The following is a 16,775-nucleotide window of genomic DNA, read 5'->3' on the forward strand; positions in this document are numbered from 1 at the left end:
TGCATTTCTCGAAAAGCGCTGAATCAACTATATCCTCGCCCAAATAATACATTGATTTAATGAAATGGAATATTTTTGTAGCACGATTTACGGCGCATGGTATTATTTTGTAAAGCCAGCCAGTTGAATCCTCGTATTGTTTTACTCAGATCTTCTCGACGGAGTCGAGAGAAGAGATTCACAGCGGAAACAGATGGGATACCACAGTCTACTTTACCCGAATGTCGATAACGTTTATACCTGAAGCTAGTTTGAGATGGTTCTCTTATACATAAATGCCAATCAGCATGTCAATCGTTACGTTGAACGATCGACCGAATCGATCAAATAGACGTACGAATGAAACATCGAAAATCGATTAAGAACGGAAATTACAATCTTCAAACATTACGATTATTTTACGAGTATTTATAACTTGATAGAGTGGAAAGAATTGAGATAAGTGTCAAAAATATAACAAAATTATTATAGAATACTTAAAATTATAATTTAAATTATTATAGAATATTTAAAATTAAATCAGTCTTTTAATGTCTTTTAATGATTAAAATATTTCTGCGACGTACATTATGATGATGAAAATTATTTGACGACCAACCATATTCTGAAGTCGAAAAAAATTATATTTGTTCCAACGTATCTCTCATATGTATGGAATGTCGGGATTTGTGACAGCGCGATAAGAGTATCTAAATCTCACTATTTTCTGTCGCAAGCGTCATAAATTTTACCGTGTAAAACATGAGTTGGCTTACTTGGAAAACGATAATTCTACGCATATTATCAAGGAATTCACTGAAATTTAGAATACCGCAAGAAAACACGTATACTTGATTAATGAGCCTTATCGATGAATAAACTACATTTATTTAATAAAATGTAAAACTCATAAAAAAAAGCTTAAAGTGAGTAGACAGCTTTGATATTCTGTGATAGTAAAAAACTGGTATATGTAAATAATTAATCTTCTTTGATTGCGTCTCAAGCGCGAAAATAAACTACATGTAATCGATTAAATTAAAACACGTTGACATCATTCGTATTTATATTTATCCACTAGTGCACTTGACAATCGTTAACGATACTCCTGATTTAAAATCAATATTTATCGACACATTTGTCAATGACACCATTTCATGCCTCGGTTTATTGATTTGTGTCTGTAACAGGTTTCATTTTTTAAAAAAAATTTATCCTTTTCCCATTTATCTCGTCCCAAATTTACGGTTCTTATAGTGTTCCTATCTTTTTGATTTTCGCAAAAAATCGACAGGATGTTAAGCATCAACAAGGAGTCATACAACCTCTCTCTGGCTCTCTTTGGCATTCAAGACCTCATTAAGAAAGATCTGAAACTATCGGCACTCAACACACACGACGAACTTTCTCGCAAACTCTCTCGACTGAAGATTCGAAGGGTTCGGAATTAATTGCTCGTCACGTACGCCATCCTTTCGAAGCAAGGTAGCTTCGGCTAAAAGTGTCTGGGAAAGGACCTTCTTAATGGCATCCTCGCACTACTTTAACACTGTTCGGCACGTCGCAGAAGGAAAGAAAAATAACAACGAATGCATAAGACGCGCCGAAGTTTCGTTCAGGCAATTTGCGGCTTTGAACGCGAATTAAGCTCTTTCGAACATGTGTGTATCCTCGAGAAGCGTCTCAAAGAGACTCTCTTTTTCTCTCTCTTTGTAGCTTGCAATGATAACGACGTCGTAAAAGGTGACTTTGCCGATAAAGCGACTCTGAAATATGGCACACCAATCATTCTCGCTTTATACCCCGCGAACGTTGGAATACAGGCAGAATGCAGGCGCGTTGAAGTGCAATATCGCGTGACCGTCGCGGGTTTCCCACAGAGGGTCTCGATATGTAAATTCCCTTCTAATCTCGGGTATTAATTTACGACCGTAATTTATTTCATCTTTAAAAGGCTGCTCAGCCATTTCTGCGTTGGCCAGTCAGCGGACAACGTGAATTTACTTTAATCATCATGCACGTACACACGCACGCACACATACGCCTACAAAGAGAGAGAGAGGAATGAAAACTTATTAAAAATAATATAATTTACAACGCACGGAAATTATAAATATCTCTATTTATCTCATGCGATAAAAATAAAAAGATGTTCAAAAAATATGTTTCCTATTATTGTAAATTACTAAACTCATAGAAATTCCATCGGTGTCGATCGCCAATGTATAGATTTGCATTTGTGTGGATTACCGTTGTCGAAGCATTGCATAAAATGAAACGAGCTCAAGAGAGACCGAGCACAATGTGTGAGGGTTTCATTTGTTCTCCGCACAACGAGTTTACATACCGCGATTATCCGGATGATGCATATAGCGGCTCTTTATGACGGGGTACTCACCTGAAACAGAAGAGGAGAGAGAATATGAGAAGTCTGTTATATAATTATCGAACAACAAGACTTTATGCGATGTCGCGCGATAGCAAACATCCCAAGTTTTGGCGCAATGCGGATAAAGATATTCTCGAAGCGCTACAGTAGTCTTCGAATGACATTTTCAGTAGAGTGTGAAACGCTTGTCATAAAACGAAGCATGAGAAAAAAAAACATATGCCGCCAAAGTAATAATTCTTTCCTAAAATACAGTTACTGCCGATGTAATGTCAGTTTCTCGAGAATATTACGACATTTTCTCAACAGACATTATGAGAGATATTAAGATGTCTGAGTTTGAATACGACTTACGTCTTCTCCATAATTTGTACGTAACATAAAAAGCATTTTCCAACACAAAATAAGCATACTGTAACTATTATATCTGTTTTTATCTCCAAGAAACGGAGTGATATTGGTTGTTTCAATTTCAAGCTATTGATATAATGACGTATGAATCATATGGGAGATGACAATAAGTGATCCGTGATGGAAATTATATTGATCCGACGTAGACACGCCGAGAGTATACACCGTCGTATAATCTATCAAATTTTGTTATTACACGTTAAATATTGATTCAAGCAAAATCTCACGCGTCAATATTTTCGGATCCTCTTATTTCTCCATTATTCGACCATTCAATATTAACAAACAATACTTGCAATCAATGCAACAGCACATGTATTAAAAAGAAATTTAATGTAACGATATACATATCGTTGACGCATTGAAAATAATTTATTAAAAAACAATGCAATTGAATGTAACATTTTTTTCGTTCATATAATCAATTACAAAAATAATGTCTACTAATAATATTTTATTGCTATATTCTAATTCACATGGAGCAACGTTAAACGAGAAGAAATCAGTCCCTGAGGGAATTTTTTCTGGGAAATGAAAATCGGAAATGAAGAATCTCCCTATCGTTCGGGAAGGGGATCCCCGAGGGGGATTTTCATTGCATGTGGATCGCGTGTAAATTAGGCAAGATGATGCGAATGAAGAGCAGAGTTGCGTGAACGCGACCGACGAAGCCGATTAATTGGGACGTGGATTGATTTATCCCGTAATTAACAATCTCCGAACCTCGCACTCGCACGCCCTTTTCCACCCTCGTGGCGCTTCCTGTTCACACGAGTTCGCCTAATCGAGGATCACGAGTGCATTTATTGCTCGCGAAAATCGCGGTAAAAACTTGCAAATTGCCAGTCGAAAATTTTGCTGAATCGATGAGTCGAGGCTTCAGGAACCCCAAACGCCCTTTTCTTACCCCTGAATCGCTCGATTGTCTCATCGATGCGTGCCTTCACGCATCTCGGCGGATGCATCTCACGTTCCTTCATCGAGCGCACTTTACGTGCGAATCGTTTCGATAGTACGTGACAACACTCCAATTACATTCGCATCGGTTCTCGATCGGGCATATCACTCGAGTCGAAAGACTCGCAGACGTCGTGACGTTTGCGCGACATCCGCCGTTTGAGAACGCATACTTTTCAGCGCGTGACACCAACGGATTCTATTAGTCACGGAGCAGGCGTGCGCGGTTAATTGTCTGGGATCTGCCGAGGAAATGATCGTTCCCAGAACGGCCATGAAGTGGCAGTGCAGCAGTGATGCTATACAGGGTGTATCTTAAAAAGCTTCCGCTAAGCAAATAGCGTTATTCCTGATTAAAAACCAAGTCGAAAAGTCCTGAACCATTTTTTTCCATAATTAATAAAGCAGTAATTAATGAGTAGCAGTAATTAATTAAAGTCGCGCCAATAAAAAGACAAACTTCCTCGTTATCAACATATGAAGATTTGGATGAGCAAAAAAATTAACTGTTTTGTGTTAATTTTTCAACAATTCATCTTTTCAGAAATCTTTTTAATACTTAAATCTGATTAATTATTTAATGAATTTTGGGGGGAAAAAATGGTTCAGGATTTTTCGACTCGGTTTTTAATCAGGAATAACGCTATTTGCTTAGTGGGAGCTTTTTAAGATACCCTGTATACTTCCTAAGCAGCGCATTTAATGCGCTTAACGAGAAGCGCCGCGAGATTCTTATCGTGATATTGCCGCCTGTATGTGGCGTAGACCGCGCGAGAGTTTCTGCTTATCCTTCGTAAGGAAGTTGCATTATTTTTATGCACATCAGTCGCGCGTTCCCGTCGATGAAAAAAATTCATGTACGCAACTACTATTCGCTATGATACTTGCTGATTGTACAATGTCCTTTCACGATGGTTAAAATTTTTAACGAAATCTTGGATGAGATTATTCTGGACTGACATATGATAATGTATGTTTTCAAGTAAGTATTAGATTAATATCTACATCGCGGGGTATCGGATGGCCGAAGGAAACATATTTTTTTAATTACACGTGGATATTAAGAATACCGGTTGTAAGCTCGGATAATTTGGCGTAATGAGCTTCTCCATTTCGCTGGCATTCCTGTGCGAGAGAACGAAGACTCACCATCACGAGAATTATAGATATTTCTGTGCAATTAAGAGGTTCGCTCGTGAATCGAGCGAAATCTGCATCGCGAAACGGTCTCGGGATCTCATTATGTAGCGTTGCTATTCATTAGGGCGGATCAATTATGTCTGAGAAAATCGAGTTGTCGCGTCTTATCGACTGTCGTAGCTGAATAAGAACGTTACGCGCGCAGTATCGCTCGTAAAACGAAACGCGCAAAACTGGAAAATATCCTTGAAGCGTGCGGCGAAGGCGAGCTGCCACTTAACGCCCGATGCATAGTCAATCGTCGAGATTTTCACGTGAATTTGAATGAGAAGTACGCCACGAGCGAAGAGCGAAATTAGTTTTCAGCTCGATCCTCAAGGATCCTCTCGTCGTGATAATTTTATATTCGTTCCAGAGAGAATCATCCGATAAGAATTCAAGAGTTTCGTCGTTTCGAAGCGAACTGAAATTGTTTATTAACAGGATATAAATCGATGCGCGCAGATTGCGCAGACTTATGCCAGGCCAGATTGGCATAATTATTTAAATCCGCACGAATTGATACCGTGGGATATGATTAAATCTGCTCGTTATATTCATCCTGTAAACGATTATGGTGCACATAAATTGCATGAGGATCGATGTAATCGATCAACATTGTCGTCGGTCGTTGGGCGTGCCACTTCCTCCATTTATATTTAAATTATCGCGCGATCATGATTGGGGGAATGCAACTTGAGGATGCATTGTTGGGAACTTAATGCATAATCTCGCGCAATCAAGTCCTGACTTGCAAGTCAAACCGTTGCGAATAGAAATTATTTGCCGCTTCGGAATCTTAAACGAGAGAAAATATATATTTTTATATTAATACATGATATTGCATGTTCGATCTAAAAAAATTATACACGAATAAATCTGTAAAAATCACTGTGTATCATCCTATATAAGAATATAACGCGTATTTATTCATAAAAATATATTTCTTCGTTATCGAAAAAAAAAGGGTATCGTTATATTTCCAGTTTACCTTCGTGAAAGTGAACCTTTCTGGGCGGTCGATGCCTCGTGTGCTCGTGAAGGGGGAGGTCGTGAGGGCCGAGGTTCTCCCTCGACAATGAGCTCACCAGGATCCCCCTCAGGGTCGCGAGGGTGCTGCTGGGAATCTCTCTGTTCATTTTGCCGGCTCCCATATCATCGGGACCCTTATACCATCAACATCAACGTACGTGATCCAGATGGAAACGACGAGCAATCCTCGTCCGACATGATGTTTACGGCGTTACATTCTAACGACGCTATTTGCTCGCGTTCCGGAACGTAAAGCTCGACTGTCTCGGGAGAGACACAAGAGTAGTTTCGGCAAAACGCGAAGCGGCTAGTTTTATCCGGCTACCAATTCAATTGCAAGTTATTATTATACATTTTTCGTTTGTGCTCGATAAATATCGCGCTTCGATTTAACGAAATAATTCGAACAACACGAATGATTAAATAAAAAATTATGTGTCACGAATAAATTGTCATCGAACAAATATGTCACCTAAATAGAACAAGAAGACTTAGCTAATTACCTCCTGTCTTTATTATTCAATTTATCTCTTTATCCGCCGTAATGGCTTATGCAGATAGAATTTTAATTAAGGTAATTATGTTTTAAATATCGACGAGACTTTTTATACGGTTTTCGGTAACACAAATCGAGTTTTCTATTCGCAACGCGGTGATCGGCCATCAAGTATCGTGTCACGTGTCGTCGCCATGACACGATATTTCAATCGAGCGGAGAAAAAATAACACATGACGTTTCGAGACCGTGACTACCATTTTTTAAAGCTGCTTGCCTCGCGATTAAGTACGATCGTGTATTACGTCAACGCTTGAATTTAATCTGGCGTTCAGCGGAAGATAATGTCCGCTCTGAAATATGTTTAAAGGTCGGGATTATCGATGGAGAACCAATACTCGTGTCGAATTCAGCTTGTGCGGCAATCAAAATCGATAAATTCCGATCTAACGATGCATAAACTTCACGCCAATGCACACATTCATTTGATTATACGTAAATATGATTTATGAAATGCGCTTGGCTAATCGATAATTAATGGATAAACATATCCGGAAAGCAGATGATAGAATTTTGCTTTAAATAGTCTCTCGTAGTTCAAAAGTGTGAAGATGATTTTATTTAAAATACTTTACATTTTAATCTGAATTCTGATAATTTCTGAATATAAACTATCGATAATTTTTTTCGAAGAGGAAACGTAACTGTTAGCATATATTAGATTGATAATTTCTATTCTACTTAAAAATACTCCGAGTTTTTTGAATGCATATTGTTAATCAGATCCTTTTCAATTTACGCTCAGATTAAATGTCACTGCACAAAGATAAACTTGTTGGGATATTTTGTCAATATCCCAGTCGCTATCTCTTCGTGAATAGAATCTCCATTCGATTTGCATGCAGATTAAAAATTGCGGTGGAAAACTAACTTTTTTTTTTCTACACGATTTCTTGCGTACACCTGAATTCCGACTTCGCGAGTTACGTTATTTCTTCGCGTGATATTTTTATGTCATTACGTAATAGCGAACCCTCGATTGCGTGCGATACCGCGAGCGATGATTGCAGGGTCCGCGCAATCCAGATTAACCGGTTAGAAAAATTTAATTAACTTTAGCGCTTATTTAAGGAAAGGTAAAAAAAAAAAAACGACCGAACGCTGATTTTAAATAGTCGGAAACACCCGTTCTCCACGAGGCGCGACCTCGCATATTTAGAAATCCCCACAGTACACTTTTCCCTTTTCCCAGTGATCGCGGTGGCACGCAATATACCGCGGCACGCGGTTGCATTCCAACCTGCATACGATGCACTGGATATAACAAAGCACGCGCGCACTCTCACTTGGCACACTCGAGATTCTGGCGATTTCACCGCGAAATGCGCGTCACATTTCTACGAGACTCGAGGTGATCGATGGTCTCTTCTGTCGAGGTATTCTACGGAAAATTAATTTCGCTTTTCTTTCTTTATCGATCCCAAACAATTCGCACTCTCATTGTTTCAAGGACGTATGATTCGACCGCGAGTTCGCACACATCCGTGTTCGATACGTCGTCGCGTATCGGTTAACGAGCGTGAACGTCTCTGTTCAACGTGCACGAGTATGTGACTGACTCGTTGGAAGAGCCACAGGTCCCTTCTTAGCGCGGGTAATGTCTCTCGTTCTCTTTCTCGCCTTCCGCTCTCGCACTCCTTAGCTCTCCCACTCGCGATGTTTCTCACTCTGCAGGTACCACGCGGATAGGTGTATTACCTTGGGTAAGGTGGTTCGACACTGCCGTTTGTCGCTCGACTCGCCGCCGAACAAGAGTGGGGACGGAGAACACCTGTATCTCTTATACTCGCCGATACACATCTCGAAATTAGTGCCATACAACGAGAAACAGTCACCAATCGTGCAACAGCCGAGATGAGACATGGAACAGCGTTTCGAATTCTACTTAAATATAGTTTTATTAAAAACTATCGCGGATTATCTCGGTTATTATCTGGATACCTCACCAGTTTATTTTATAATTTTAGGTAACATCCGGGATTATCCTATTTGAAAAATAATCTGGAATTAATATAGTGAGACGTAATCTCGCATAGAATTATAAAATGTTGCCTTTTAAGGAATTTTCCTTATTCGTGTAAATAAGCTAGAGTCTTTATGTAAATACTGGTTATTTATCAGTTATTTCAGATAATATGAAAGAAGTCTGGATATATATTATCTGCTTAAATATCCGGTATTATCTGCTTAAATATCCGGTATGATATTCCTAGTCTCCGTATAACTTTCGAAATACAACCAAAAATCCATATAATAAACATAAATTAAAATAACGGAAAAATACTCGAGTCTAGAAATTATGTAGTTCATATTGGTAGCAGTATAAATAAGTGAATATATTATTAAATACTTTTCAATAATAATAATAATAAAGTACAGTAAGAAATGATAGCGAAAAGACTTTCACACCTAATTTGGATTCGCTTAAGAATATAATGCAAGTATAAATGATCCTTTACTTTCACCAGGTTCCATTAATAATACTATGCTAATTAGATTTTTAATGAGATCTTTCAAGATATCTATAAATTATTGCATTAACACTTATTAAATTAAAAATTTTGCATTGAAAATCGCACAATGAAGATTGATTAAGAATCAGCTGACAGTTCGTCGATTGTCCGCTTATGGTTATGCCGGAGTTTCACTCACGGGCAAGCACAACGAAGTATATAAACGGCAATCGGGAATGATGAAAACAGCCTTAAAAGGCGACACTAACAGACGTTCTCTCAACCATTACAAGCGTTAGCATGATAAGTCTTATAAATTATTTCTATTTTATTGTGAGATATTCTTTAAATACCTCATAACTAATCATTCAATTTGTTTCGATTGATTTCTCTCCTTTTACACAGAGAAATATTATAATTTTTAATTAGTCCTCTATTCCAATAAATTATTGAAGTGTATGTTTGATCGCAAAAAAATTTTTGATCAAATAAAAATTTATTAAGTTACTATCATTTTTTAGATTGATAATCGTTTCGATTTTGCAACATGTCGATATCTTTTGTAATCACAATCGAAGAGCAGCATCTCTGGACTCATCTATAAATCAATAGTCGTTTATAACTGATCTAAAATTCCAAATTTATACGTTGACTTCATATATAAATTGTCGAATTTTTCTAACAAATAAACATATACAAACTATATCAAATTTATTTTCATTTATAAAATATTCATTTATAAAATATTTGGTTAAATTATTATTTTACAAAACTTTCGTTACTTCGACAAATTATCATTGTTGTTCTTCTCTTCATATTTACAAATATATTTATTTTTACATGTAGCTATAATATACGTACTGTAAAATTGATCTGAGGGAAAATAAACATTGTCACGATTGCTATCCGAATTGAAAGAGATAAAATCAAATTCGTTTGCGACATATACGCATTGTTTGCTTGGGCACTTTATGCGAGAACAATTCAAAAATCAACATAAATTAATGCGGAGTATGTTCGACAATTTGTCAGCGAGAAGAAGTGTTTTTATCGAATCAACTGTATACTTTACGGTATAGGAAGGCAGCAACAATCTTTCTTTCTTCGCGGTAGCCCTTCTTGGGAGAGGCGTCAGAGCGTGGCGGTCGTAAATCATCCGTAAAGTCGAATCGACCGTAAGTAACGACCCTGATCACGAACACTCGGATACGTCATGTCCGCAAACTACGTGGAGAACCACTTTGCCGTATTCTCCTCAAATCCCGTGTCGCCAGAAGAACGTATTTAACCTATTCTCTCTCCAGAAATCATCCTTTACTGGTGTAATATCGGCTTGTAATTTATTGAAATAAAAAACGCACTCTTATAGATATTCGATAAAAATAATTCAGAAATTATATATATTAATTCAAGGATAAGAAACACGCATTCCTCGACTGCAAAGGATACACTATATGACTAGCGTGATTTGTGTGCGACGCGTGCATCTAATATATGCTTGGCGAACAAATCGTGCATCGATAATGCAACATACTTGCATGTTGCGACGATAACGACCGTGAACGGTTGTGCGGAGAAAGCGAGGAAGTGTGCTCGTAATTTGCGGAGTTTAAAAAAAACTCGAAAGAGAGGGATGAGAGAGCCGACTAAAATAGCTTGCGATTTCTTCCTCGGCCAGTCTCTGGCGCCGCGACTTCCTCGTCCGCGTTCGTATTCCGCGAGCGTTTTGCACAGTCGCTAGGGAAAACCGCAAGACGGTGACTCGGTAAGCTTCGTCGCGAGAGGAACAAGAGGATTGTGCGGAGGAGAAATTGTTTGCGTTCGCGTGAATGGCCGTTCGATGAATGGAAACATTTTATCAATGTTCCTCGAGATGCGCGCCAGGAAGACCCAATTTGCAAGCTAAATCCGGCACGCCGTTCTAGATTCGCGTTTGGTGCCAAGCGCCAAAGACTTGGACGCGACTGGCCCCGAGTTTCATTGAAATTCCGAATGTGATGCGCGAAACGGGAAGAGTAAATAGACGGATTCCCGTTCTTCTGTCGCGTTTTACGCTCGTCGATTCCGTACACAATTTGTCGTTGTTCCTTGCGACTTGTAGCGATTACGCACCCACATCGTAACGCGAGCTATCGAGGTGTCGGCTACTGATTTACATCGCAGATTGCACGCTCGACGATGGAGCGGGAGCTTACGCAAGAGATTTGTCTCGGCTTGACAACATCAGCGCGATTTATGCGTCATGCAACGCCGGTATTCTTGTCGCGGCGCTCTTTCTCGGCTGGGCGACCTTGCAATGCCGTGGCATGATGCACCGACGTGCATAGCGTCACATTAAAGCCGCGTCGTTATCCGCCTGGGGACTTAATTACTGTCACTAATGAAAAGAGGATGTTCTGGAATAATCTAGAAAGACTACTAATTGTATCGTCGCATATATAATGTACCTTGGCAGGATTTCCACATGTATATCTTATCATTTTTATAATTTGTCAACATTGTGAAAATTGGGAGCTCAAAAATGCTAATATTGTAGGATGCTTTTATTATAATGATATGAGTGGGCAAAACAACATTGGAAAATGTCAAAGATGAGTTTACGAAAATTATATGACAATTTTCATGTATATTTTTTGGTTTCCGAAAGAATTAAATACGTGAAAGAAAATTGTGATTAGTTAGCTTTATTTATTCGTTATATTTTTTTTTAAAATGTCCGAATTTATGAATGAGATATAATAAGAAAAGAGCAATTTATTTTTATGATATATCAAGTAAATTTATTACACTTTTATAAATATTTATTTTCTGATCTTCATTTATTCATATATGTAAAATAAATATTAAAATATATATTTCGGAGAGTTTATGGAATATTTTTTAAAATACTAATTTAAATATAATAAAGGATTATATTATTTTTATATTATTTTTATTTTTATGTTAACGTGTCGAAATTAGCTCATTTATCTTGAATCATGATTCTCTTTGTGTGCTTACGTAAGATGTATATGTATATGATTGTATTGATAAAGTCATCAATTTGAAATCTTAAAACAATCTATCGCATAAAGGTCGAGTCCAACGGCAGATCTCGCAAAAGTCGCGAACTGAATTTAAATCGGAATCGTACGTAAAACATAAATTGAGTTCGTGCATCCCATTTTGCGATATGTGCCGATTTCTAAAGTAGATGCATATCTCGATGCCGCGGCTTAATAATTGGACTTTTAAGGATATGGCGGTGTAAAACCGTCTGAGTAATTAGCGGCGATGCCGCGGAAAATAACGGCTTATATTCAGCCTGGGTGTGAACTTTGCGAAATCTATCAGCGTCTAGCAAATCTGTAAAAGAGCCATTAGGAAGTTTCCTGTTCCAACGGCGAGAAACTTCGATGGCAAATCTTTAATCCTTCTCGTTTTCATAGCTTATGGAAGGATGCATTTAAAATTCTAATTCGAGGCTATTTTTATCTCGCGAGCTCGAGAACAGATCGTTTTAAAGCGCGAGAAAAGAACAAGACTGCCCTTTTTCTCTTAAAATTCATTCCCCTTTGTTCGCGACGAAATTACGATGCGAGTATCCTTTTACACTTATTAACTTTGAAATGAGCGCGCTTTAAAACGAGAAAAAGATATGCATAATCCTTCGAGTAATATCTAAATCTGTTCATATAAAACATATATTATTAAAAACGATGTTAATATTAGAAGATTATATGTTAAGAAAATGTTAATAATTTCTATTAAGCATTTCATGTCAGCAATAAAAAAAATCGCTTGTTTATTATACAAATATTTTACATATTTTATTCATTTTAAAATTTATTAAAATTTACTGAAATTCGAAAGAGAGAGAGAGAGAGAGAGAGAGAGAGAGAGAGAGAGAGAGAGAGAGAGAGAGAGAGAGAGAGAGAGAGAGAGAGAGAGAGAGAGAGAGAGAGAGAGAGAGACTTTAAGCCTACAGTCTGCAACTAGGAAACTGATCCATTTAAGAGTTAAGTATCTTCCGCGCAATCTTATCTTCCAATTTATAAGTTCAAAGTTCTCCTTCAACAGTATGAAACTACAAAATTATTAAACCTTTAAAAGAGTACTACTGAAAAAGAGGCGAAATAAGGAGAATGTTGTTAATTATAAAATATGTTAAAAAGACGCTGAAGAAAGAGAGAAAGAGAGAAAAAGACCACAAAGTCATTTTTATATCAAGTATTCAGAAACGCGTACATTTCTTAACATAAAAAGTTAAATTGCATGTAGCATAGGTTGATTAAAATTTAATTATCAGACGAGTTTGCCTTAAGCAAGGAAAAGTGATTAGAGCATCGTAATTAAAATATGGTATTACGAAAATGCAGTACTTAAATCGAGATTGGTAAGTAATGAAGTAATAAAAATAAATGGAAGTTTTTGCACAAGTTGCAAAGTGCATCTCTAAGATGTTCCTAACAATTTTTCAATAAGTGCAGTCCTCGAATGTGAAATGGAGTTAAGAACGACGCATTTCAATTTAGATACGTGCTGCGAAATACGTAACGATACTCGTGAAATCATATTTAATTAATTTGTTGATATTGATCGTTTCACAAGAACAGTTCTTAAAATGTAAATTATACAAACCCTACTTTTACGAGATTTTATACGATTATTTTTCAAATGATAAAATGATAAAAGGCATTTCAAAATCAAATGATAAAATGATAAAAGACATTTCAAAATCAAAACTTTGAAAATTAAAATAGCGATCAACGCGGTCGATTATCTAGGCTATCTCTTTTAAAATGCGAAGATGAAGACACAAACAGGAAGCTAATGTAAAGGAAACGGAGGGAATAAGTGGAGACGCAACACTCGAGATTGGTACGCAAGCATTTATAATTTAACAGAACTCGGCGATGTTAGGTTGCACACGTCATGCATCGAGGATGCAACGGCACATGTACAATTGCATCTCGGAGCAGTGCGTTGGACGTTACGGTCCTCAAACAGCGAAAACGGTAAAACGTTTTACATGACTGAAAGGCCGAAGTGCCCCCTCTTCTGTTTCTGTTATTGATCTCCAAGCACGCTGTTTCAAGTCCTATGAAAATATCCGCGATAAAAATATCCGTCTCTTACTTTCACGCGAAGAGCGAGATGAAAGTACTGTAACTAATTAATGAATAAATAACATGAGAAATGTGTCGTAAGTATCGCAAATGGATACTTCATTAAGAAACTTCTCTGCGAAAGATATCAAATGAAAAGAAAGATATCAAATGAAAGAATTCTTTCTCTAAAAATTCGCTTCTAATTTTCTCAAGTTTTTGAACAGTTTGATCTCTTGTACGTCATCTTATATATCTTCCTTTTTCCCGGCATCTTATTACCTTCGACGACTGCACTCGCGTTATAATGTTACATATTCGAATATACTTTCTACCGGTGATGCAATTTTATGCGAATATAAACTCGTTCCGTTCAATTTCTTTTTGCCAATCTTACAAATTCGTGCGATCAGTTCTTAAATCATCAGGAAATGTATTCCGCATGTTATGTCAAATGAAGAGGGATATATAGCTACTTAATTCTATTCAATAAGGTGGAAAAAATGTCGAGCCAGTTACAGTGTGTTGCAAACACGCCAATATTTATCGACAACCAATATTTATGCTACAGGTATACAATCGTATTAAATTTTTTTTTAAATGAATACGAATACTATATTCAATCCACGGTAAGAATCTGATAAAGCATTCCGATTACCATCTGTCAATCCGATTGATAGAAATTCGATCTGTCGATTTTTTCAATATCACATTCGGAAATGAAAACCTTTCACAAACGAAAAGTTGAAAAAATTTTTTGTGTATTTCATTCATAATTTTATTAAGCTTTAAAATATGTTAATTATGATATAATTATAATTTGAAAATGAAATTATAATTTTATGACATCATGTCAATCTTACAAATTCATAAACTAAAAATATTAATTTTTTATCAATAATAAAATTTTTATTTGTACATGAAAATAATTATTCTAGTTCATACTGTAACGTCTTAAATTAATATAAAAATTTCACTTTTAACTGTGCGAAAAGTTCGATGCTTTCCTTATTCGAGCACGCGGGGAAGCGCTAAACCGCAACCACTCGCATGATCCTAATTCGTGAGAAATCTCACGTGGCTGGAATCAATCCAACTGTTCGTCTTTCATAGAACAGCAAAGCATCAATACAACTCGCATGATAGGGATGAGAAAAAGATCCCGAATTCGCAAGATATCGGATTAGCCTTTGAAAAGTAAGAGGCGTCGAGTCATGGGTTCTCACGTTTATATCAATGATCTCGATAGCTCGATATCGAAACCGAGAACTGGTTTTTATTTCTAAAAACTTTGCATCGTTGATTACGCTTGAATGTTTTAACATTAGAGACTACACCCTGATTAATGATATTATAGGTTAACAAGTTTACAAGAAAAAAAAACATTAATTATAAATTTTATCTCTTTAAGAAAAAAAGATCCTGGACGGAGAAGAAAAGTTATCGGAATCATAATTTATTTGTGCGCAATACGTACGAAAACAAAATTAATTCTTTAATTTAAACATTAATTAATGGAGCTTCAATTATTCGATTCTTATTTTAATACGCATTATGAAATCATTATAAATAAAATACATTATAAGATACGATATATTATTTCAAAACATTATGAGATGATAGAAATGAAAAGCGCGATATAGCACGAGTTTGGACAGATCTGAATGTGAAAATGGGCCTTAAAGAGGCGGGCAAACGTAGCGAACGCATGTCTTCGGGCAAGGCCGTCCACACAGTTTGCACGAACCGATGCAAGGCGACCGCAGAGAAATACAGAGCGAACGAACCGACGACTGGAAATGCTCCGAGATACCGTGGGTGAGAAACATGGAACTTGCCGCCTACACAGTGGAAACCATCGAGACAATAAAGGAGATGACAGGAAGCTAATTTCGAACTCCGCATCTGTCGATCCAATGTAACAAATGTGGAGGGACGAAATGCTGAAACTCTGTAGTTTGAATGAAGACATAACTCAAGATTCGCGAGATAGCATGATTAACGAGAATCTCTGCGAATTGAATTCTGTTAATTAATATAGTAGATAAATGTTTTCAACGTAGTCGACAACATAAAGTAACTTTCTCCGAAACCCGTCTCGTCTTATTGAAAATTCATTAATAATTCCTCCCACTTTTCAAGTCGATCGATGACGAAACCTGCGCGCGATGAAATAAAACGCGTAAGATGGACTCGATCGGCGCGCAGCGATGTAAACATCGTAAAGGGGTCGGGTTCTCTTCGGTAGATTGTGCGTTCGATATCTGCGAGATTCGCGGCGATTATTATCCACATTCCATCTGGATGCCAGTTTCTTTCTAAGGCGTGAAACATTCTAGTTTCCTCTCAGATCGCGAGCCAAGAAACCCAAATGCTTAGACGCGAGCAATTACGAAATTTTGCTAAATGAAAAAAAATTTGATTAATTAAGAAATAGTGCACGTGTTGTGTGCAACGTCATTTCTGGTATTCAGAGTAATGCAATTAGAAAAATGCAATTTTTAATTAACATCACATTCGGAGTAAAAAAAATGTAATCGATCGTATCTCAGAATATTTCTATTAAATTTCATATGTTAATTTATCCCAAGAATCATAATTTTCTTTTATTACAAGATTATCATTTTTGTAAATATTAATGTACGTAAAGTTAGAAATTTTCAATCTATATATAATGTTAATAGAATATATAATGTTAATAGAAATAAACAAATATTTTTAAAAATAATCAA

At 36.8% G+C, this 16,775-nt stretch overlaps 1 protein-coding gene across 30 annotated transcripts in view; it reads right to left on the reverse strand.

The window, feature by feature from the left end:
* The window catches only part of LOC105248276 (MAP7 domain-containing protein 1), a 149,777-nt gene that overhangs the window by 54,921 nt on the left and 78,081 nt on the right, over nt 1-16,775 (reverse strand). For 8 of the 30 annotated variants that reach the window (XM_011253002.3, XM_025409562.1, XM_025409564.1 and 5 more), the window contains exon 2: nt 2,327-2,377. The exons of 16 other annotated variants lie outside the window; for them this stretch is intronic. In XM_011253002.3, the coding sequence (XP_011251304.1) occupies nt 2,327-2,377 (51 nt within the window). Of the gene's footprint in view, nt 1-2,326; nt 2,378-5,906; nt 6,265-16,775 lie in introns of those variants that run through there. 6 more of the 30 variants (XM_025409555.1, XM_025409559.1, XM_025409558.1 and 3 more) reach the window with 6 other exon arrangements.

This window comes from Camponotus floridanus, unplaced genomic scaffold, assembly GCF_003227725.1.
Source record: "Camponotus floridanus strain SB8 unplaced genomic scaffold, Cflo_v7.5 scaffold27, whole genome shotgun sequence".
In the NCBI taxonomy this organism is placed as follows: Eukaryota; Metazoa; Arthropoda; class Insecta; order Hymenoptera; family Formicidae; genus Camponotus; species Camponotus floridanus.